The following is a 25312-nucleotide window of genomic DNA, read 5'->3' as shown; positions in this document are numbered from 1 at the left end:
GAATATAAATTATTTTAACACTTGTTAATAAATACATTTCTGTTCATCTGTTTTATTTACCTGCGTATGGAGTCAGATGAATTACCAAAGACTTAATAGAATGTGACCAGATTGTAAACAAGCACAACTGTGAGCCAAAGTTAGTCCAAATCAAATAATATGACCTTGAAATACTATGCATAGTAGCGAATCATCAGAACTGAGAAATCTTATCTATTATTGTGGGCTAAAATGTGCTATTATATCATAAAGTAAGATTTTCATTGTCTGAAGAACTGTGTTTTCTATTAACAGTGTTTTCCATTTCAACAAATTTTGTTGAAATTATGTCAATATATTTTGGTACCAAGCCAGAAAACATACTTTCAATGAATTTACATTTATGATACTTGGAACAATCCAAAGACCATTTCAAAGCTTCTTAAGCAGCTTTATGTTCTTTGCTTAATTTCTTTTTAAAAAGAACATAGAAAAATGATAAGTTCACAAATACAAGATAAAAATATCTTGGTACAGCAAGCGAGGTGCTTTTATAAGCCAATATCACACCATTTAACTCACCAGTTTTCAGGTTGCCAAGGCAAATTTATAAAACAACTGGAAAGCATGGAAAAAGGAGTAAAGTCTTGTCACAGATTAAAAGAAATTAAATAAAGCAAAATTGTCTAAAATAATTTAGTCTAAAAAGGAATGAAGTCAGAGGGGATCTGAAGGAAATATTCAAAACTGAAAGCCATGGCAGAGCTGACTGATCCTTTCCTTTCAATCTGTTGCAGAGAAAGAAAATATTGATGCACAATGGTACTGAAGTACAGATAATGAGGAAGAAACAAAAGGAAATTCCAGGTGTCTGAACACATGCAAACCCACATGCAACAAACCGTGAGATCACACAGCTCATCTCATCTTATCAGAATCAGAAGCAGCATTTCTGAAAGTGTATGCCTGACCCTCTGATATTCAAAGAAAATCACTACTGATTGGAAACTGTAGGTCTGCTTCTCTCTAGGATGGAAAGATTTGTTACAGCACACTTTCAGCTCCAGCTGAACCATAAGATTCCACCTGGTTCTTTCCTGCTACGTAAGGGTGCAAAGAAGAAACAATTTCTTTTTCTTATTGCAGCATATGCTATTACCCAGTTCTTCACAAATTAGGTAGAGAATAGATCTAGCAAGTTCACTTGGATTCCTGAGAAGAGAGGAAGACAGACTCCTGCCTAACAGAGACATCACTAGTTCTTTAAATCTACATGGGATGAATGTGTTATGTCATTGTGACTAATTTTGAGATTCAAGTATTTTTTTAAGAAATACTATGCTATGTTGTTATCATTCTACAAGGTTCATGGTTGCTGGATATAATATAAATATGATAAAGAACTATACTGGAATTAAAAGGTATGGAGTAACAGAAAAAGAGGCAGTCTTTGTGCAAGACCCTGCCCAAGTAATTTCTACTTTCAACAAAATCCAGGGCCACCTGCAAACTGCAGGTTTCATCCCAAATAGCCCTGAAGAAGAACAGTAGCTACACTAGGATAAGGTACAAGAAAAATTAAAAAAAAACACCTTTGAGAAATAATATGATGGTCTTAAAGAACGGGGAGATTTCCTCAAATCTAAGTCTGTACATAAATGGTAAGATGCACGATTGCTCATCCTCTTATATTCAATTCTCAATTTATGTTTATCGTATAAGATGCTGCATTCTACAGCAGTGGCTTTCATTCTATCCTCTGCAAATTCCTAGGGATGTACAATTTGCAAAAGCTAAGAAAAACAAACATAGAGCTTATAGATTTAAAATCACAACATAAAGATCTTCACATCCACTGTAATACCTTCAGGAGTTTAAAAATTAAAAAAAATTACCTTCTACTAAGAAAAATGGATTACAAGTAAGCAATACTCCAATATTTTCTAGTAAACAATAAACTCCTGCAATGCGCTGCCTATGTCCTAGAGAGTGTCCATGAGGTGTGGACACTGTAAATGTAACAATGTTCATGTGTGTAACTGTGGGAGTTGTACAGTTCTTATTTATGAACCCAAAGAACAGGGTGTTTCAAAAACATGGACCCAATTTGAAATCAGTATGCTTTGAAACTGGGTCTGTCTTTTTGAAACACCCGGTAATATACACACACAAATTGATCAAGGAGCCTAGATATTACATAGAAATGAACCAGCAGCACTTAGAGTAGGAGATCAGCTAGAGGATTGAACGACACCATGTTAACACCACAGGATGAGATCTTTCTATATTCTACAACATTGTGCACTGGAAACTCACTGCTGAATTGCGCTGGAGAATTAAGCAAATAGATGTATTAAAATGGATGGGTTATGAGTAGAGGGAGAACACTTACTTTCTCCCTTTTCCAACCATGGTCTGCAGCCTGCTGGTTTGTGTGCAGCACAGGAAGAAAAATATTTGCTGAGGCTGCTGAATGAATACACAAACCAATTTGAACAAGTTTTTTGATTCAAAGCTTGAAAATGTTTACTGCTTATTAAAGCACTCACAGAGGAGATGAAGTGTTTTAATGTATTCAATCAGGGGATACAACATGGAGCACAGAGAGACCAGCTCAAACAGATCTGCTGTGGTGGTTTCAGACATTGCCTCATTTGTCCATTTTCTCCTTCTACCAAATGCTTCAGTTGCAACTGGTGCTATCACGTAAGCAACCCAAAGAGCACAGATGGATTTTCTCCTGCCAACTCTGCTGTGGGAGAGCAGGACCACAGTGAAAAATAACCACAACAAAATTCTCATCTCTCAGTGCTATCTCCTCTATCCACAACTTGAATGCAGTGGGTCCTGGTCCAGCAATTTGGAAATGCAGATTACCGTCTGTGTTCATTTTCATCCTTTCTTCTCCACAAAAAGGCTCTGCAGGGCACTCTAATCAGCAGTGCAGAATCATGCAGGCAGATACAGAAAAACAGTCAGTTTTTCTGGTATTGTCCCCAGTTTCTCAGGACTTCTGTGGATAAATACAAGGCTGACCTTCTATTCTGCCAGTGAAGGAATAACTCTTCATCGTCCCTGCGCTGGGAATGACTCTGCTAAGATTAGGTGGCATAGAAACCTTGGCAGCATGACATCGTGTAGCTCTTCCCACAGAAAATCTGGCTGTAGATAAAAGATTCTGCACAGTTCAGGATTAGCAGAACTGTTAAATACAGATGAGATTTTGGCCTTGTGCTTCTAGTACCCTACGAGACCGATCTTGAAAACAGTGTAAACTCTAGATGTGAGAACACAGCTAATTTATTTGACCTTGTCTGATTTCCCCATGGTAATTTCTCTCTAAACTCAACATTTTTATAATGCCTTAGACATCTCTCCTACCGCTCTCCGAGACTGTTTTAGGCTGAGGCGTTTATAATGCTCCTGACTAAAGAGTTGCTGCTTTCAGTTACAGAGCCCAGTAAGTGACTCTGATGTTTCTTTATGTCATTTAATGTAACCCAGTTGAGCAGATTAGTTTTTACTTAGCAATGCTTTAGAGTTATGATGTTTGTTGTAAATGCCAGTAATTTCCTTTCCTATTTAAATGAACAACCTTAACAGAAAGTAAGTTTTCATCTTAATGTTCAGTAAAATGAATACTCCTTCAGCATCCAGTATGGGAAATGACAGTGTTTCACTTGGAGCACATGTAAAGCTTTTCTTCCTCTTTCCATGTAGCATTCCTCTTTGTTCTTCCGTCTTCTTTAATAGTACTTAATATCACATAAAAGCATTCACTTGTTTGCTTGCAATCCATGATCAAAATTCTTTAGTACACAGAGAATGAGTTAATCAAATATTATTTATACTGAGACTTAGGAATTCCTTCAAATTACTTTGCCCTGGAAAAGACAGTCCTCCTGCCATAGATTTATGTATTAGTAACAGAATCTTTTTTAATGCAGCCATTTAGTGTTTGCCAGTGAATAAAGGGCTCGTATACACTTGCTCAAAACCCACAAATCCTAAGGTCAATGGCAGTATGAAAATGCACCGTGGTCAAAGGAATCTATGGAAAAAGCAATTAAAATGGTACAAGCTACTTCTGTGTTGCAACCTAAATTATGAAAAAAACCTGCTGGCTTTTGGCTCTCTGATGAAGACAGCCCTGGTCTGTGTGAGCATCTTGACAAAAGCTTGTGCTTTTTTAGGGGCTGCCATGTACAGAAAACAGAAAAGGGACCTTTGGCACCACAGTACCATGTGACTAACTCTCACTACCACATCTCATAATAATTTCTATAAATTTAATTAGCACCATCTTCCTGACATTTATATCTGTACCTGTTTCAGAGCTTCATCTCACCGCTGGGTAGAGACTTTATATTTGAGGTGTTTGTTTACACGCTCTCTGCACTGAAATTGTTCTGTTTCTTCTCTGAAGTTTCTTCCTCTCACGTATTTTTAGAAAAGAGACATGCCTTCTATTGGCCTTAATTGGCTAGCTGAAATAAGTCTCGTTCTCTCGGTCCCTGCATGTCTAACACACAGATTTGCCAATCCCCTAATCATTTATGCCATAATTGTGTTTCTGTTGTGGTGCTAGTAAATTAGTATCACAGTAACACAGTATGTTTGGGATTGGAAGGGACCTCAAAAGATCATCTAGTCCAATCCCCCTGCTGGAGCAGGAGCGCCTAGGTGAGGTCACACAGGAACATGTCCAGGTGGGTTCTGAATGTCTCCAGAGAAGGAAAGCCCACAACCTCCCTGGGCAGCCTGTTCAGTAGATCAGAACTAGGCACAGGAGTTCATGTGAGGTCCTTCCAGTGTCTTGTATAATGCCATTTAGAGCTTGTTACCTGTGCTGGAAACCCCACCTGCTGTATACTGTCTATTTGCCTATTTCACAGTCATGCCATGTTTTGATGATTCACAGTCATAGCACAAATTATCAACACACAATTTCTTATCCTCTGTTATTTCAAAAAAATGAGCCTCTATCATACAACTTGCATCCCTGTTATTAGCTCATAAAATGCAAACTTTGCATCTCATTCTATTTATAGGAGGTTAATCCTGAAGTCTATTCAATATTTTCTGTGCAGCATTCCAGTCCCATGCTGCAGGCAGGATCTACTTTTACTGCCAAATGGATTATAATGTGTTCTATTTATATTCAATATCTATAAACAAAACATGCAGAATGTTACTGGGTCACCTCTCAGTTGATAATTCTGTACTTCACAATACAGCACAATGAACAGGTACCTCTATCATGGCCACTGGTTTAGAGCTCGTGAGCCACTTAAAATTACATAGTTAATTTAAATACATTTGAAAGATAAGCAACTGAAACTCAAGAACTACAAAAAATATAAAGTATATCACATGGCTAAAGCACGGAAAAATTGATGTGTACCATTGCCTAGGCTCCCAGTACTAACAGGGCCCAAGCAGCTGTGGCTTCCAATATGACCTGCAAGACTGACTTGAGTGTTTATTTAGTCAAATGGGTGAACTAAAAGCGACTCCATACTTTTCACTTGGGTCATTCAGCACTCAAGAGCAAAAATAGTGATCGACTCAAACCTCCACAAAACCAAAAGAACTGTAGTGAGATAATAAGCCACATTGGAAGATCTAATTTCACATTGACTTTAAGGATACGGGAAATGCACATGCATAATACACAGTAAGACCAGCAGTGAAAGCTCCCAGAGACAGCAATGGGTGACACATGCCTGTCAGTTCCTAACCACAGTTTTACAGGAATTCAGAATGGGTCACTCAGCACTGTGGCTACAAATTAACATAGAGCCACTGTGATACACATCGTCAGAAAATGGCTTTAAAATGTCTCCAGAAAGTACATTCCCACATAATCCTGCTCAACAATCACTTGGGGAAATATAGCTGACTCACATACTCCCCCTCCAATTCTTCCACAGCACACAGTAAAATGAAAACAAATCCCTGGCATACTTCAGTAAATGCGGGGCAACAGCATTTCTTTCTTACGTTTACAAGGAGTGCTCTGGTTGTTCTGTGTTTGAATTCAGGTGTGTATAAACTGAGTGCACTTTTAAAAATCATGCAGTGAAGTAATTTCCAGCAATGTTCATAACTCTTTCATTATGGTCCCTAAATTAAACACCTCTCTCTCTCCAGACAAGTGCTCAGAAATACACACGAGCCCCCTACATACCCAGTGGGAGAGAGAAACACATCTCTTTACAACTCCAGAGGGCTACCCTGAGATGAAGGTGTGATTGTACCTCTTACATTGTCTCTATGGGGTTATCGATGTGCCAGTCATTGAGGAACTACCTAAACCCAGCCAGGAGTAGATAATTACATTTAAAGACCTGAAAGGTAGCAATAATTTATTTGGGGCTTCACTGTATATTCTACATCTGCCAAGGATACAAACATCTGAGCTGTCTCATTGGCGATGTGACAGTCGTGCCAGGTTTTTCCACAATAACCTAACAACTTCAGCACGTTCTCAGAAATGGGAGGCTAGGGTTCAATATTGTTTTCAACTCGAGAGGTTTCCACCACACTGCTCCCACCCCCCCAGCCATCTGAACAGTGTTGCAGTGGTCTCCTGCTGAGGATGGCCCAGCATGCAGACAGAAATACAAGAAGAATCAGAGAACCAGAAGCGCATCCATGAAGGAACCTATCTAGAGACTCTCCTTATTCTGTCCTTTACTTCTGTTTTATTCAATGACCATCTAAAATATAACACATTAAAAGTCCTGTGAGAAAGGAACAAGGCCTCTGGGTATCTTGCTAGCCCAGGAGGAGCTTCAGGAACTTTGTGCTCCTAGTTAGAGGTTTCTACAGGCTTACTGAGAACACAGTGATACTTAAGAACAGGCTTACTAACACTGAGCAGCGTAAAAGACATCTAAGCTAAATGTGTAACAGGAGACTGAACAGAGAAATGCAACACTGCCCTCCCTGTTAAACAGTTTGAAAGATCCACAGAAGGGCTTTGGCATCAGGCAGATACCAGTCTCCCCAAAATTTCTAGACCTGAATCAGGGCCCAATCCCAGCTGGCGGTCTGCAGGTGGCCACTGAGGCCCGGGTGCTCAGCAGTATGAACAGGGACGGTTTTCAGCCACTTGGCCTCCGTACCAGAGAACAGTAGAGGGCATACAAAATTCACTAGCAAATATGCACACCTAGACTCTGAACTTAAACAGGCTAAGCTGAGCGCCAAGTAACCATTCCTTGGAAAGGGATCATGGAAAAACAACACTGTTCTGTTCCTTACATACTCATAGACCTAGCTGTTCATTTGAGTAAGTAGATTTAAGAAACATATGTTTTATCAGTTCTGAGTGAAGCTGGCAGTCCAGAGCCAGCAAAACAGGGTCTGAGTTCCAAGAGTTTATGATTTGCCAGCTGAACTACTGCTGGACTTCAGCCTTCACCAGGGAGACTGGAAAAACCTAATTGTCCAAAGGATGTTAGCAGAGAACCAGCCCAGCTGAACTGAAATATCAGGCTGTCAGAATGAGATGCAAGAAACAGAAAACTATCATTAGGAATTATGCAGAGATATGGTCTCCACTGCATCCTACTTAAGGCCAGCATGTAGAAGGAAAGTAAAAAAAGAAAAGCAGAGGTTTATAACAGCTAAGCAAATTTTTCAGTTGTTAATTATAACCAAAACCCTTGAGAAAGTATTGGTGAGTTATGAAACTGAAAACTAATCTCTTCAGAGACATGGAATACTCTATTGTCTCTTTTGTTCTGCACTTGCTCTAGCTTGCTTTATTCATCATAGATTAATTTTTATTAATCACATTGCTAAATGACAGATAGCATTTCTTGCTGGGTTCTCAGTGACACAAATTACTGCTTCAAGAAATCAAGAATCAATGTTCTTTTTACCCAGGAACTATGTGAGAAGTCACAGTAAAAATTTCTGAACAAGCTAGCAGGACATGTGAAGCTGCACCACGCATGCACAGACAACACGTACTATAAATTCTAACCTAAGTCACAGTAAAATCCAAGGACAAGTTCTACTGCATAACAAAAAAGAATTACAGCATTTTTACAGCATAAGCAATTATTGTACTGTTCCCTCAATGAAACTAAAATTGACCCTTCTGCTGTAAATAATTATACTTGTTGCTATAAAGAAGTGACAATTATGAGCATTAATAAAAGCCCATCCCTTTTGTATCACAGACATCCTCAAACAAGTTTACTGGCTGCCTCACAGGTTGTAAAACTATGATTTGGAAATACAGTTTGCAGGCAAGAGCTGACCCTACGGTATACAATTCAAGTCTTTATGTTTACAGACCCTTAAACAACAGAAAGGGTGCTTATGGCAAGCAAATTAAAGAATGGACAATAAGTTCTCTTCATGCTGTTTAGACCTTGTGGTCTCAAAGTATTTCAGAGGGCTACATTTTGAACATGAGATTTCAGAATACCAGTGAGTTAGAAATGCTACTTGAACACGTATAGTAACATTATTTCAATATAACCATTTCTTTATCACCAATCCACCACATATCTAGACTGTTTTATCAGTGAGCTCTTGAAAGGCCAAAGTTCACTTTTCATTTCATTGGGAAGCTTTCCAGATCTCTCCTGGTTAATGCACAGTTTTGATATTTCTCCTCTCAGCTGTGTCTACATGAGATTTTCTTTTTTCTCATTACTACATTTCCATGTAATGTCACTGGGAATAGAAGGAAATTACAATAACATACCAGCATTACATAACATGCTAGGTAGGAACTGTGAGAGGACAGAGCTAAAAATACAGATACTGCAATGTTTTTATTTGCATGTGCTGTTGCCATGTTTTTGCCCACACTGAATGCTAACAAGTCTCTCAAATTTTGCAAATCAGTATCCTCCCATTCTGAAACTCATTTGTTCACTTATCCTGAATTTATAATCATACTCATGATGTTTGCCTCCATAATTCATGCGTGGGAATCAATGCTGCACTCTTACCATGCAACAATGCAACACAGAAACCCAAACTGAGATACCAGTACCTCTTCTTCTCTGAGAAGTGGATTGGAACTTTGAGGCCCAGCCCTGTGGCTACCATGTACTCACAACAGCAACGCAAGTGCCTCATGGCCTCTTCAAGGTTATGGAAATATCCTGAAACATTTGCATTCAGAGTGCCTGAAGCCCTACTGCTTTCTGAATTTCATTGATGTCTGCCACAGATTTCCAAACAGCCTGGCTAGCGTGCTAGCTTTTTTTGGATTTCTTGATTGCCAGTGAAATAATCTAATCTGCTAATCTGCCCACCACGTGAGTGTTTGTGTGAAGATTGTTTCAAGAATAAAGGTAGTGGCTTCTCTGGAAGGCTGTCTGTCATATTGGAGGGTCCTGCAAAAGGTCTACTAGGCTTCAGACATTCCCATTTCTTTGTGTGGAAGTGTCTGAACAGTGTTGCACACCCTAACTGATGTGGTAAGTTCCTGCTGCCGCCCTATGAGAAAGTGAGTAGACATAATGACAAAGCAGAGGGGATGGCCAGACGTAGAAGGCTGATCCTCATGGCACCAGTCACGCTGAAGGAAGGAGATGAGGCCCAAAGACACAGCCTACTTTGTAATGTGTGTGGCAGGGATGTGAAGGCAACTGTGAGCTCTACTTCATGTGCAGTGCTCAGTGGTTCCAGTGAGGAACTGCTGCATTACATGAGTCTTTCCAGTTCGAAGGTGACCACCTCAGTTTAATTTACTCCTTCCTACTCCTAGTCAGTGGATAGGAATAACGTGTCATTCATTTAAGAATCATTATACAATGAGTGTTGTTGAAATGGCTGAGCCACATACAGAATGAAGAACTCCCTGGCCTTGGGTTGGCAAGGGTTTCTTTACACCATGCATCTTCCTTTGAATCACGCTGTTCCTATCCCAGGGACTATGTGCAGATGGCCTTAATTCCACCTGTGACAATGAACCCAGTACTTACAGGGTGCCTTTAAAGGTCTGGATTAGGCCAATAAGAAATATAAATCTTTGTGGAATTTAGACAATCTGAACACGTCATGAAGTGTTTATCTGATGAAGTAGGAGAAAGGAGTGCTTATCACTTGAGATAACATGTAGTTTGAAATTTCTATGGTAGTCTTCAGCTGCACTTCAAAATACTTAATAACTTAATATGGCCTTTCAGGCTGAAATATAATACATACCACTTCTTCAGGGAAGAGAGATTAAAAGTACGTTTCAAAAATTAAGCACTTCAAGTAAAGAGATGTTTGCTTTATTTTCCCAGTGGAGTTGTTCTTGTTTATGCATGTTGAAGAAGATGGGCACACTGATGATAAAAGGGATGCATTTAGAGTACACAGACTACCTTCACTCTTGTACACTCTCAGCTTTCAGTTTGCATAATTCAAAGTTTATTTGCTTCCTTCTGCATGTTTTCTTTAAGGTACTTTTAGATTATACTACTTGGCAACCGCTGTAGTTCCCTCTCTCCCTCTCATCCTGCCTGAGCTTTGCAGCCCCAGGTGCTGCAGGACTAATCCTCCACACTCAGCACAGGAATTAGTCTGGCATCCAAAATGCCAAGTATTGCATTCACTGGGCAGTGCTGGCTGACAGGCTTGGCCCTCCAGTTCTCTGCTTTAGGCTGGAAGAGGAAAGTACCAACTGTCTGTGGCATCCATAAGAGCAGAAAGGGTGGCTGAACAGGCCATTAAGTGACTAGAAGGGTTTAGTGGGGCAAATCCAGGTGAGGCGAGCTCTGTAATGTGGTAGGAGAAAGAGACTGGGAGGGAGAGTAGAGCCTAGATGGTCTTGCCTTGTTTCTTACCCTTCTTGCTCCTTCCCCCAGTCTGTGACTCCCAGAGCACTTGTTATTGCCAGGTGGTTCCGGTGTTATCTGAGCCAAAATCTTTGTGATGTTTATTCTCAAGGCTTTTGAGGATGTGGCACAGAATAGCAGGAGGAGGGTGGTAGGGTGACAGCATTTTGCTGATTACGTAAGCAAGATAAAAGAAGTGGAAACACTCAAGCTTTATCATGGCAAGACTGAATGAAAAACCATGTGACAGAGAAAACTTGCTTCTCCCTGCTGAAGCTAAAAGCTTGCCGGAAAACTTTGCCAGAGAAGGTCACAAGAACCTTTTATAATGGAATGCAGCAAACAATCTAAAACTCTTTCTAACACAGATGAATATATAATCAACACTACATACATGCAGTCACCGAGCATGACATTTGTCTTTTCTGTGTATGAGCCAGATCTCTACAAGAAATTAGCACTGCTTAGTTGAAGTAAATGGAAATGACCAATCTATGCACCTGTAGACAATCTGGCCCCAGGGTCTTCTAAATTTTAAGCTAACCTGCCCTGAAGAAATAACAGGTACAAGTGCTATTGCCTTGGAAGAGTGAGTCACTCAATAGATGTTGAAGAGTCCTCATAGAAAAAATATTTGCATTTGTATGCTTTATGTAAATCCTTTAAAACACTGGTGACTCTTACATAGGCGTATATTTGAAAAAAAGAGAATATCCACAGTAAGACATGTACTACACAATTTCCACAGAGCCATCATTTTAAATTAAAAAAAAAAAGCCTTGCAAATTACAGTCATTCTAAAAATCAAAATGGCTTAGCCAGCTGTTAAAGAAGTGCATACATTCGTCATTACTGAATACATTACTGCTTTAAACATATACAATTCTGAAATAATCTCCTTGAAATAAACACAACAACAGGCATAAAACATGCTGGACCTGAAATTGAAGACAAAACAAGCAGTATTTGTCGTATTAAAACTCTGACAAAATACATTGTAATCATGTCCAGTCTTACGAATTCTAAAACAACCTGGAATGCCATTTGGCCTTCATGATTAATGTGTACTTTATCAATGTAAACAGAGATTCCTGAACATTTCTATAAAGTCTGCCTTTTCAATCAACATTTAAATAATCAGCATTGCCCTTTCTCTCCTTTTCTGTTGTGGTGGTTGTGTACAGATTCTAAATAAGGTATAAGATATCAGGATTTTTCATATATAAGTAGAGAAAAATAATTTAATCACAGAAAAAAGCTGGAAGTCTGAATGACCTCAGGTATTAGCTTTGCTGACTTGAATGGTAGAATTTGTGCTCTCCTTATCCATCTCAGAAATTAAAAAATGTTATGTGACATGACTGATATGTTGATCAATAAAACAACAACAATCATTTACACCACAAGTTCAGTGCAGTTTCAAAAATCTGCATTAACCAAGCTGGTAGCTGTAGCAGAATCAATAGACAAGGCATCTTGCTTAGAGGTGTGCATAAATGAAGTATGACTAAACTGTCAACACCCAGTGACTACAGATTAAGAGGATAGAATCCATACGCAGAATGGGATCTGCAAGCTATGCAATGGCAGCGTGCTTGAGAGTGTAACACACAATAAAATGTTACAAGCATTAAGAAATCCTTACTTTAATTTTCACTCTGCTTTACTCAGTAGTTACATTGTGAGTTTGCAGTCAGCATTCATTTTATTTTAAGACCTGTTGCAAAGGACCTTGTTAAATTTGCTGCTGTGTGTTCATCTGTCAGTTCCATAGCTTCATGTTACTTTAAATCTCTCCACTCATCCCACTATTTGGCACACTTTAATCTCCTAACTAGCTCCTTTCTATTGTAAGTGAAGTTCCTGATGTGTCACTACTGCTACAGGAGTCAATCATATTTAGTTCATGATGCAGATAAAAAAGAATGAAATTGGTTTTTTGTTAATGGTCTAATATGTTTGTGTTTAAACAATGACTCCAACTAGTATTATTTTAATCCAAATGCTTGAGTTCAGAAGGACTACACTATAGCTTTGTGAGATAAAGACAGAAAAACATCAAATCATTCTGTTTGTAATCTAATCTGCTAAATCAAACAGTTTCATTAAATCCATTTTATTTGCTTTCTGTTTCTTTTTCTCACCTGGTTCAGACTACTCCAAAGCATTACACTTTCTTTTTAAAAAAAGTTACCTGAATGACCAACAGGATGACATTTCTGAAATACAAACCTACATACATATAATATATAATGCAACAATGAATATGTTGCACGGTAAACCTAATAGTATGAAACACTTACTATTCTGAAGAAACCCAGATAACATTTATTTTCATTCACACATATGAGTATATACCAGACCTGTATTTCCCAGAAAATTAGAAATTGCCAAAAATCTTAGCATCACGATGAAAAGAATTGACAGTCACTCATTACAGGTGTAAACAAAAAGAATTCAGCATTTTTGATGACACATGATTAGCCAAGAGGAAAAACATCCTAAACCTCTGAAAAATCTGCACTTCTCTCATCTTTATTTTCATTTATTCAGAATATTCAGCTCATTACCCGTTCTCATTCAAAATAATCTAACCATTCCTTGTTTTTCTTCACTGGAAAGCAGGCATCTTTTATTCTAATCAATAAAGGACTTACACAGTACTGTGTTTCTGGTGGTGAAAATAACCTCTACAAACAGAAAATTCATTAACGGATACTATATAACACTAAAGAATTCAAGCTACTGGTTTTCCAGGCCAATTTTTTTTTTCCCATTTGTGCTATCATGGTCAATTAAATATAAATACTTTATGAATGTTACAGTACTTATTGTTTAAATTGGCTAACTTACTAAGAGTTGATTATTGTAAATCTGTGAAGTAAACAAGAAGAGTGAATATTAAAGACAGTAGCTCAGCATAAGAAATGTGATATGCCCTTGAACTTATAACACTGCAGTAAGCAATTACCTTAAAGAAGCCACCCACACAACAGAACTATGGCTTTGTTCCTTATCTTCAAAGAACAAGGCACTCGCATCTGGATCAAATCCTTTAAACAATATATGAACACTCAACATCAAAGCACTTTCATTTTCTTCAGTTATTTAATTTAATTAGAGCTAATACAGACATGAATTTAGACACTGATTGCTGTGTAGAAAATCCCCAGAAAACATGTTCAAGAAATTAATCAATTTGGTTTTAATTTTGTAAGGAAGTTTTCCCCCAGTACCTGACAGGAGCGCCTCTGCTCTGTGCAGGTTTCAGCAAGACTGTCACAGTGCTGTCAGTTTGATTCAAAGGTGTTTCAAGTTCGTATGGTGGCATAGAGGGTGCTAGAATAAGAAAAGAGGAAAAAAAAAAGTTACTCTTGGTTTTCTTCAAGAGCTGTATCTATTTGTATACGTAATTTTAAAAACTTCTTCAAATATAAATACTGCATTATGGGTCTAAGATGCTTTCTGTCACAACACAAGTATGAGACAAGGTTAAGTAACTTCAGAAAAAACCCTCAAACCCTATCAACAAACAAACAACCAAACAACCACAAGAAAAGCCAACAAAATAACAAAGAAATCCCAGCTCACTGCCAATTTCAAGACAGGAAACAGCTACTATGTAGAATTAAGTTTGCAGAAAGTATTGAGAATCTATGACTTGGAAATGACAAGTTAGCTCAAGAAGAGCATCTGCAAATGTGCATGCTGAAATGACTACAGTTTTTGAAACTGGGCCCAGCTTTCTCAGTATGTCAGTGGTATTAGGAGGCATTCTCAGAACTTTCCATTCCTCGAATTTGAACTAGTGCTGTAACTGTCCTGGGTCTATTGTCCACCACAGACGTAATTTACAATAATGAAGAAGGATTATCGCCACGACAGCTCATCTTAGTTTGAAGCCACACTCAATAGCACTTTCGCAAGCTGTGTCTTCATGAAGGAATTCCACTTGTGATTAAAAGAAAGGATGCCTCAGTTATTGTCTTTTACTGTTGCTCCTTTTTTTCAGTGCTATCATCTAGTTGCATTTTTATCATTATATTGGATGGAAGGCTCCTCAGTTAATTGATTATTTAGCAGTCTGTTGTATCCTTATTGTCCAGTTCTTAATGATGATAGACAATTAACAGATCTGAAGTCTATAGAAGCAAAAAGTGGTAATTGTAACGATCTTTTCTGACCACAGAAATAATGCAGGGCAGTGCACTTCTCTAAACTAATTCCTGCTTGAAAAAGAAAATACGTTTGGTGGGGGAGAAGATCTTTAGCAGGTTTTTCCAATGGCTAATTAAGCTTCATGTTGAACATGGAGACCTGCTTGACATCTCAATCTTCCAGCCAATGGATAGTTATAAGTGTAACGTACTGAATAAGTTACTCAGAGTATATTGTGCTCCACATACAAATAATATCAACCTCTAGGCAAATAAATAGCTCCACACATGTGAGTCTTTCTTTCAAGTGTATTTTCCAATCCTTCTCACTTTCCCAGCAGTAGCTGCAAAAACTCGAAAAGGGTATGAACCTCTCTCTCCTTTATCCCTATTACCCTATATAGCCAAGTAACGCTTTTGTCCATAACTCTTCAGTCTGCTGAAAAAACATTAACAACATCCTCATCGCTTTTCATTGCTACTCACCAGTTTTGAAATGCTTCACAAATAAAATAATTAATCTTCTAAAATCTACTTGTGAGATGAGAGGGTTTTATTCTGCTTACAATCCTGGATATAAGGCACAAACAGACTAATCATTTTAAGTAACTTAGGTACCCACTTTGAGAAGGCTAAAGGCACAAGATTCCACAGTACTTTAAAGATTCAGACACAATTTTCACGTATTTCAGTTCTGAATATCCATAATTTATTCACATAATGCCCCACTGTCAAGCTGATCATCCTGAAAATAAGGGAAGCACAGAGTAACTGCATCTTCAAAAATCTGTATAAACTCACTGAATGTTTTTGGAACACTGTGTCATTTCTTGCCCTTGTTCTCCTGTCCACATCTTAATAAAGTCTTGTAATCTTCCAAACTTACTACTACTAGAAGCCTACTTGGACTCTTTCCTAATCTTAGTCTCCCTCCACCAAAATTGTCCTCCTGTCCTGGATATGAGTTGTGGTTCTCCCAAGTCCCACCTTTTAGTCCTGGCTACTTTTTCTCTTCTCCGCAGATACTTGGACATCACCTATTCTTACAGTTTTCTCCTGCCTAGGTTAGGACACTTCCTCCTCCACAGTGCCCACATGCAAAGAAGGAGCTTATCAATAAACAGAGAAGCCAGGAGATATTCTTCCTGTTCAGTTTTTGCAACTGCACACCCTGGTCTTCAGCAGCAGAAAGCTGAGATGCACTAAAACATAGGGGCCTCAGAGACTCTGTATCTGGGTTGGGACACGCTGAGTTGGTAACACACAGGCAAGGCTCTAAAAGCTTGGAGAACTATTTCGTGAGCATGGCATCTATGGTGACACTCGCTGCTCAGTTCTGTCAAGTTTCCACAAATTGTGTGCAAACTGCAACATTTACAAACTGCTCGAATCTGAACAGATTTTCAGCGTGATGGCTCAGCGTGATATTTCTTGCTAAATATTTAAATCCCTGTTTGAAAGCACTTCAGTAATGTATCAGTCACCCAGATTTTTCATGATGTCAACCATGTTCCTGAAATGGATGAAATTCTTCTTAGTATGAAAGGCAGCGTACAAAATTTCAGCCCACACAGCTGACTTTTCACAAAGTTACTATGCAACAGGAAACAGTCTTCTAGTAGAGTGCCCATCAATTTTGATAGCATGCACTGCTACAAGCTCTGCTTTTGGTAATACGTATTTACATACAGATCACTTCATCCATCAGTGCCAATCGCACAACAGTAAAATGAAAACATGGCAACCATTTACAGTACAGAATAGCACTACTCAAACATTTAAGAGAGGAAATTAAGAGTATTTTATTCGGATGAAAATGCAGTCTAGAGTCAGATAAATTAATATGTGATGATTCAATTCAGAAATTGGTCAGAATGCGCTGTTGCCACCCTGAACTGTTTTAAAAAATGGTGAAACTGTTAATCCATAAATGTTCAGCATTTTTGTTTCACATGTCTCCAAAATGGAGAGCACTGGACACATCAAAATCCTCAAAGCCTTACAGTAAGACAAGGAGATCACAGGACAATAGCACTGCCAAGAGGGTAACATTTTCAACAGCTAAAATCCCAGTTGTGACTTTTCAATAATATTAAGAAATGTACTTATTCTGTTACTATTTTAAATTCATCAAGAGATTGGCTTTAACTACCCCTGGGCAAGTTGCAAACATACCCCGTTAGTACAGTAACTAACATGAAGTAATAAGAGTGGGGTGCAGACACAACAGCTCGCAGAACCTCACTGCATCGTAGCTTGGAGGTTAGTCCCATTCCCAAGCATGCCTGTGGTGTCTGTTCACATTAATGAGTTTTAGCTGGTGCCATATTAAACTTAGAAAAGCACAACAGTTTAAGATCCAGCACTATTCCCAAATGCCTAGATTCTCATCCACACTCAGTAGTATCTTTCCTTTCTCATTCTAATAAAGGCTGATTCTGCCATCTTAACCCATATGAAGTCTTTCCATGTCAGAAACTGATTTCTGACAGAGAATGTTTCTGCACAGTACAGGAAAGGGGATGGAAAATGAACCCCATCTTTACTGATCAGTGCTCATTATATTTAGACTTTCTATAAAAAATAATTTTCTAGCTTGAAAATTAACAATTTTTTTTCTCTACAAATATCCATATTGGCAATAATTTCCATCTTGAATTAACTGATCTTTCCTATAACAATATTAATAAAAAATATCTACTTCTGAGTAACATTTGTTACTTTTTTCATTCTAGTGAGGAAAGAAAATGAATGATGGGGAAAAGTACACAGAATGAGAGTAAAAGAGGAAGACGATTTTGTACCCAAATGCTTTCCTTTAGTTTTTCTGAGAAGCAAAGTTGACCACAAATAGATAAGGCAATTTTCTGTAAATATTATCCAGGGGCCATAGTTCAGTTCAGTTTAATTCCCAGGAAGATTACAGAGAAGCAAAGAGTAAAGGGATTTCAACTGTAACGTTACAAAACATTTTGTCATCAATTACATAAGCATTTTAGAGTATGTAATAGCATAGCATCCCATCAGATAGAGAAATGTTCTTCTGCCTCTGGGAGGGCTTTAATATATTGTTCATGGATCTGCAGAAGTGACAGAGTCATGCTGCTGTTATCTGAAAACCACTAGTCCTGATGTTCTTGTCTAATACAGTTTCACATCCACTTCACTCCCCACGCCTGCTAGGAACATACACAGGCTGGCAGTCAGCGGCACAGTCTAAGGGAGCGCCAGACGTATAGTATTTCTGCTCTACACTCAATTGTTCATGGCTCATTAAAGAGATTTTCCAGCACCGTTACTGTACTAATTTAGAATCATGTCAAGGCTGACTAAGCTTTGAATGGAACCCTCATCCTCATGTCCAGAAAACCTTATGCTAAATGTTGCAACAGCAGCTGGCACTGACTGCAGGCACGTAATTCATAGGGTTTCTTGGGTGGTAAGTTACAGTTGTGAATAGGAATTTCGAAGTACTAGCTGGTATTTAAGCTCTTGGAAGTTTTTCAGATATGTTAATATATGTCACTTTGACATCTTCAGGAATGAATATATATTTTACTTTTTCGATACACTGTTTGTTAAATCCTAGAGAAGTAAACAACAAAATAATCACCTATGTCATTATCATAAGCAAACAATAATATTCTTTAATCAAATACCTGATATTTTAGTGGTGAACTGATTCGTGACTGGAGGTCCAAAGCCTTTAGCTGTGCTGGCTCTGATGGTAAAAGAGTAGGTAGTGCCAGGATACAGTCCAAAAAAGAGATAGTGCGTTTCATTTCCTAGCTTTGAGACTCGTCCACTTTGATTGGATAAATCTATTTCTGGGTCAAAGGAACTGACTGCTTTGTAGGTGATCTGCAAAAGAATAAGAAAGTTATAAACTGCCTAGAGCAGATGGACAGAGATTGCATCTTTATCCAGTAAACCCTTCTGATGTATGCACTGTCAGACCTTTTATGATAAGCTATCTTACTCTCTTACACTCCTCAAATCCTGAATCACATGAAGGGACACAGAAACTCAGCCATAACTGGTATGAGTTATTACTTTTATAGATACAGATACTTAGAGGAAACTAGATTACAACTCTAAAGGATGGGTTCGGGCTTACATTAATTCCTTCAAGATGGTGGCTTTACCAGTGTCATTTTTTTAATTCATCTCACTGTTGGTTTTGATCAGCAACAATAACAAAACTAAAATAACAAAGTAAAAACAGATAAGTGAATAACAGAAGGTGTAGCCCCTAGTTCCAGCTGACTTCACTATAATTACACTTTGCTCTGAACAAGATTATCTGTAAAAGATGATAAGGGCAGTTTAAGGCAAATTTTCCAGAAAGTGGGTAAAGCTTGTATTTTAATCAGAAGCCTAGCTATTGTAATTGCTAATTTGGAAATTTTCAGGTTATTATATTGCACCTAGGTCAGATTCTAATTTGGAGGGAAGAAGAGATAAAATGTTGAGTAATATATGTAGAGTGCATATTGTGTCCTCAGTTCGTTCTTTAATTCAAACAGTATTTTTAGTTTTCATTAGAAATGTTAATGTAAGTTCACAGTAAAACCTGATCCAGATTTCTTCTATTAATTACTAATTTCCGTGCACTGTAATGAGAATTTAAAAATAAGAAATCCATCAAAAATTAAAAAGTAAAAATGATTCATCCCTCCTTTTCACTTTTAAAGTTTAATTTGTATGCGAATAATTCCAACACTCTTATTATATAAAGTGATAATTGACATTCTGTTTGCTATATTTATTCCATATCATTATAATTAAGAAGACACATAAAACAATACATAGAAACATCTAAGTGTTGGCATTACGCACCTTAAACGCTTGCAATTTCCTAAAACCTCTGACTTAATGAAAATTGATTTTTCTATGACCCATCTAATCACCACAGCACTAACATCAATGAAGTGCTGAAAATGAGTAATAAAAACTTTGGTAACACCTAGATAAACCCCAACATTATTTCGGTAGATATAAGCAGATCCTCTACAACTCCTCATCCATAAATCAAACTGAAAGTGCCTTAAAAACTGCTCAACTAACCCTCCTGATTATAACAGAAGACAGGAGAAGATTACATTACCAAATATCTGAAATTTTATCGGTAAAAAAATGAAGGTTACATGTTGCCCAAAAGAATCTCCCTTTCTGATGGCAAGTGCTGTTATGTCTGTTTGTGGGACACTGGGTCGTAACTTTTTTTGGAGATTTTAAAAGACAGGTTAGACAACTACATCACAGGTATGTTTTGTATAGAGCTGATCCTGTTTTGCTGCAGATATGTAAACTAAATGACTTCTTGTAGCTCCTTTTAATTCTGTTCTCTACATTTCTGAGATTCTTAAAAAGATTTTCCAAAATCTCACTTAAGTTTTATTCAAAATAATACCAGGCTATAAGAGACTCTGCTGTCAATGTTAGATTCTTGTAAATTTTTTGCAGTGTTTAGTTATTAGATAACTAATGGGCTGATGTTCTCTAACAAAGGCAGTTCTTCTATGAATCATGGAGAATACATGAAAAAAATAAGTGTTTTGCTTGGTTAAAATGAACTGGCACAGTTTGTGTATTTCACTCCTACTTGGGCATGAGGGTCATTTTCTTACTAGGTATTGACTACTTCTATCAAATTTAGATGAAACCTTGCCCAAAGGACTAAGCCTTTTATTCCTACAACTGTGGACCTGTACTGGTGACAGAGGAGCAAAATGGTATCATTTGTCATTATGTAATTTCTTCATCTAAATGCTTTTTTTCTTTAAATATTGGTAAAAGAATTGGATTTGCACTTAATTTCACAATAGCAATTAATATGTTAGTACTTGATACACTGAGACATAGCTTTTCCCACCACATATATTAAAAGAGTGCCTCATTCAGTCACTAGAAACAAATGCCTGGCCCCAGAAAGCAGACTTGGTTATGAGATTTTTAACAATATAGAAAGTTGAGTGCTCGGAGTAAGAAATGCTAGACACAGAGGCGACATTGAGCTTTCTCTCTGGGAACAGGGATGCAGACTCAGAACTGCAGATGATGTTCATCTCTCTGCTGGGACTAAGACCCTGGCACTTCCTGCTGAAAGAAGATGTCTGCTGCTGTAGTCTTAAGGTTGACCCTGCAAAACAGCTACCAGTTTAAGAGCGTGCCCTGGAAAGAGCAACCTTGTTCCTGGGTTGGACTGAGGCTTACGTACTTGTTGTTTTGCCTCACCCAAACTCTGTGTGTTCAACTCTAGATTCAAGTACCCTGCACTCTCATACTTGCATTTCTTCTGGTACCACAATTCTTTCAGCCCTGGTTGTGTACAGCCTGGTGGCAAGTGATGGGTGAATGGAAAGGTCATTCACCCTTTGCTGTGGGTCTGTGCCTAACTCACTTCCCTGTAGACAGATTATCATGAATTGGGGAACTCCTCAGGCTGAACTATTCCCTACCTAGGCCTCACCCTTACTAGGTTAGTGCTCACCCGCTGGGCCAGGGGTGTCAAACTCATTGTCACTGGGGCCACATCAGCCTCATGGATACCTTCAAAGGGCCAAATGTAATTTTAGGACTCTATAAATGTAGGAGTAGTTACATTTATACAGTCCTAAAATGGCATTTGGCCCTTTGAAGGGAACCGTGAGGCTGGTGTGGCCCCTGGTGAAAATGAGCTTGACCATTCTCTGCAAAGCGAATGCCATGAGCACCAGTTTTCACGAATGTTCCAAATACAGCATGCGTTTGTATAAGGGCAGCTTTAGCGGCTATGCTTTGTAGATCAGAATTGTTGATGTACACACAGCCCAGGCTTAGACTCCTCTTTGTCTAAGCTTTGGCCTGCAACAAGGTGCCGGTTAGACACCTCACTTCACGAGCTGGAGTGATTTGGAGCTGTGCTGGATGCACCTTGACTGTACAATGATCAGCCAAAGAGGTGCCAGATGAGACATCTGATAGTCTGAACCAACCTGTACAAGACAGGTACCTAAATTTAATCTAACTTGCCGGATCTTACCCTGTGAGCTGCGTCAATTAGCTAAAATACACCGGAAGCATACTTTCATTTTTCATCAAAGTATACATTTAAAATAGGTAAAATGTTGCTGTGATTCACTGTATATATTTGTTTGCCTTCAGGTAGTTTATTGGTCATATTTATAAAATCTTTGTGACACACTTTAGGCTCATAAGCAAATATCAGGGCAGAAAAAGTATTGACCAACAAGCTTCCAGCAACTAGGCAGTTGTTCATATTCAGCTGCATGACCGGACTGAGCTGGCATCTTTAAAACAAGGGATGGTTTTGTTGCATTAGTCCGTTGGTATCTTTTACTTAAAAATAATTTAAATCACGTTTCTGTGGTTGCTTTGCTCCCTCTGTCTCTGCTTTGAGGTGTATTAGATAAACAGTGTAAGGAGGTATCAGTAGTTCCTTTTCAATGTTCTGTTCACTGTTGGAATGCAAGGTTCTTTTGATGTTCAGAGTCCTGCACAGCCCTGTCTACCTCAGAAAGTCTGGCTAAGCTATTCTTTTCCATCTATGAATACACCTGCACAGCTCCCACTACAGCTGATGGAGTTGTGTATGCATATACATCTAACGAACTGCATGTATAGAGTGCAACGTAATTAGACATGCATGCATGTTTGTAAGTAGAAAGATGATTCACCACTGTGTGTTTCTATGTACATAAAGCCTAACATCAATAAAAACATTAACATACTAACTAAAATATTCTGATCCCTGAAGACAGGCAACTGTTGAACTAGCTGGAAAGTAGTCAGCTTTATTAAAAAATCAATTCATAGTTTTTCATAACATTTTATCGTCTTACAATAAAACAGTTTTCAAAACAGTATCAATAGGTTACCATTCAGTATAACTTTTCTTTTACACCATATCTCATTTAGGTGTGTTTTTTTTTAAAACAAAGCATTTCAATACCAATTTTGTAGTAAGGTCAGGTAAGAAGCTTAACAGTGATTACTGTCTGACAGCTTAATCTGTGTAGTCTTTTGTCAATTTTTCTAAAAGGTATTCAGGCAGAGGTTCCACATGAGAAAAAGCACAGATTTTTAGACATCTAACAACATGTAATTTTGTCGAATTTGCATTTAAAAACTGATAGATTTTTTTTAATTATGCCTGCTTGTTTCTGTTACAATAGTCTTCATATAATGACTCTTCTCTAAATGTGATGTTGAATGTCACCACTGTGTTATGTCTCATATTTTTTTTTAATTCAATAAGATCTGTCTTTCAGTCTTTTAAATATTTGATCTACATTACTAGATAGAATGCTATATCACATGGTTCTAAAAATAGCAGTTTTCTTAAAGCTTATAACCCAGGGATATTTTGGGTCCTGCATAATTCAGTCCTACATTGTGTATTTGATTTTATTACACTGTAAGTGCTACTATCTTCGAAAAGAAGATTCATTTTAGATAAAGTGGAAAAAAAATTATGCACTTTTGAAAATCAAAATTATACGTAAAATTTAAAACATGGCAAAATGCTAGGTACCTCATACAAAGTAATCACACCATATGTTTGCGCTGGCTCTCTCCATTGAAGAAAAATCTTCTCTTCAAAGGTACTTCCTTGAATGGACTCAAGTGGCACCGCACTGGGGACTAAAGGATAAAAAAGGGAAAAAAAATGCTGTTTTGAGAAAAAATTCAGGAGACACTCTACGTAATATTTGTGCTGTTGAGGCATAAAAACTGTCCCAATATTATTTTCCCAAGACTGAAGCAAAGGCCAGGGTAGCATAGGACAAGAAGAATTTATTAAACAGGATAGTGCCATTAAGTAAACATACATGTCACCTCCAGCATAAGAAGGAATTAGCGAGCATTGCACTTTTCCTGTAAAATGCTATTGATGAAAGAAAAGGACAAATCAGCTTTTTATAAGGAATTAGGTGATATCTCAAATATAAACTCCTGTAACTAAAATCCATTTGTGATACCTACTTATCAACAGTGTTTCTGTCCCACAGTGACAAACATATTAAACATTCATATATGAAAACAGACAAGCATTGAAGTAACAACTCTTAGTTTCAACAGACTGAACTAGAATGGTTAGCTTGGAAAGATGAGCCATGTGTCGCATAGAACACTGACATTGGGCTTGATGACCTACAACAGGTCATAAAGAAATTATGAAGCAGACAAACTGAAGAACTGACATTATTCATTTTTCTTAAAGTCTCTTAATTTATGAGAATGACCTCTGAAGAGCCAGGGATGTCAGCAGGTTCTGATAAATGGTGTGTCACCCACTCTCAGATATCTACTTGTGTTTCCTGTTTGTTCTGCAACAATTACCTTATCCCTGGGCCAACCTCAAGGCATTTTTCAGAGAGGGAGATGTATAAACAGCACATGGACATTTATCTGTGATTTTATTTTTGTAACAACATTTGCAATGGAAAGGGAAAAGAAAATCCCGAAAAATGTACACAGTGCTACTGTGAGGCAACACGCATTGATAAGTTAGCACTTTCCCACAAACTGGATGTGAAAAGTCATTTAGAAAATACACTTAACGTTTTTTGATGTGCTAGAGAAAGAAGGTGGAGGCTACTTGCTGCAGTGATTGAAATAATTTCTCAGACCCTTTACTGAGATGTACATGAACGGTTAAAGAACAGGAAGATCTGAAAGCAAGACATCTGGTGGCTCCCTCCCATTGTTAGGTCTGGTACAGCACTGTGCTCCTCCTCCAAGTCTGGAAGTTTACACAGTTCGAGACTTCATAATTACCTCTCCATAGCTCTCTGCAGAGTCCCTTCCTCTACCAAGGGGAAGCTCCAAGAATACAGGTGATGGTTTCTGAACTGTTCTGTATGGACCACTAAAATGATGCCTTTAGAGCAGCCTTAAGACTAAACCTTGCTGCCAAGTAGGAAGGAACTGGTAAAACTCATTTGGAATCATGGGGTTAATGATTTATGTGTAAAGGAAGAGGGATTAAATACAGTGTAAATAAACTGGAAGCATAGCAAAACACTGTGGCAACCCTCCAAAATTATCTGAAGGCCATAAACTTGAGCAGTTATTCTATAAGGAGGGTCAAATACTGGCAGAGGTTACCTGGAGAAGTTGTGGGATAGCTATCTTTGGAGACACTCAAAACTAAGCTGTACAAGACCTTGAGCAATCTGCTCTCACTCAATCTGCTCTGAGCAAAAGGCTGGACTAAATGAGCTCTGGAGGTCCCTTGCAACCTACATGATTGTGTAATTCAAAAAATAATGATGATAATTTGGGTCAGTATACTCTGTTGTGTTAAATCCAGACTTATGTACCTTACTGAAAGTGTATGGTATACAAAAAACTTATGATTTTTGTCCAAGG

General features: G+C 38.1%; 1 protein-coding gene across 8 annotated transcripts in view; it reads right to left on the bottom strand.

Moving 5' to 3' along the window:
- Window positions 1-25312, bottom strand: part of PTPRM (protein tyrosine phosphatase receptor type M) — a 470229-nt gene that overhangs the window by 195243 nt on the left and 249674 nt on the right. For all 8 annotated transcript variants that reach the window (XM_082045023.1, XM_082045024.1, XM_082045028.1 and 5 more), the window contains exons 9-11: window positions 23472-23581; window positions 18595-18796; window positions 14015-14117 (exon numbers count right to left, since the gene is read on the bottom strand). In XM_082045023.1, the coding sequence (XP_081901149.1) occupies window positions 14015-14117; window positions 18595-18796; window positions 23472-23581 (415 nt within the window). The remainder of the gene's footprint in view (window positions 1-14014; window positions 14118-18594; window positions 18797-23471; window positions 23582-25312) is intronic.

Source organism: Streptopelia decaocto (genome assembly GCF_964273445.1).
Source record: "Streptopelia decaocto genome assembly, chromosome: 2".
Taxonomy (NCBI): Eukaryota; Metazoa; Chordata; class Aves; order Columbiformes; family Columbidae; genus Streptopelia; species Streptopelia decaocto.
This window is presented reverse-complemented; position numbering and strand designations above follow the sequence as displayed.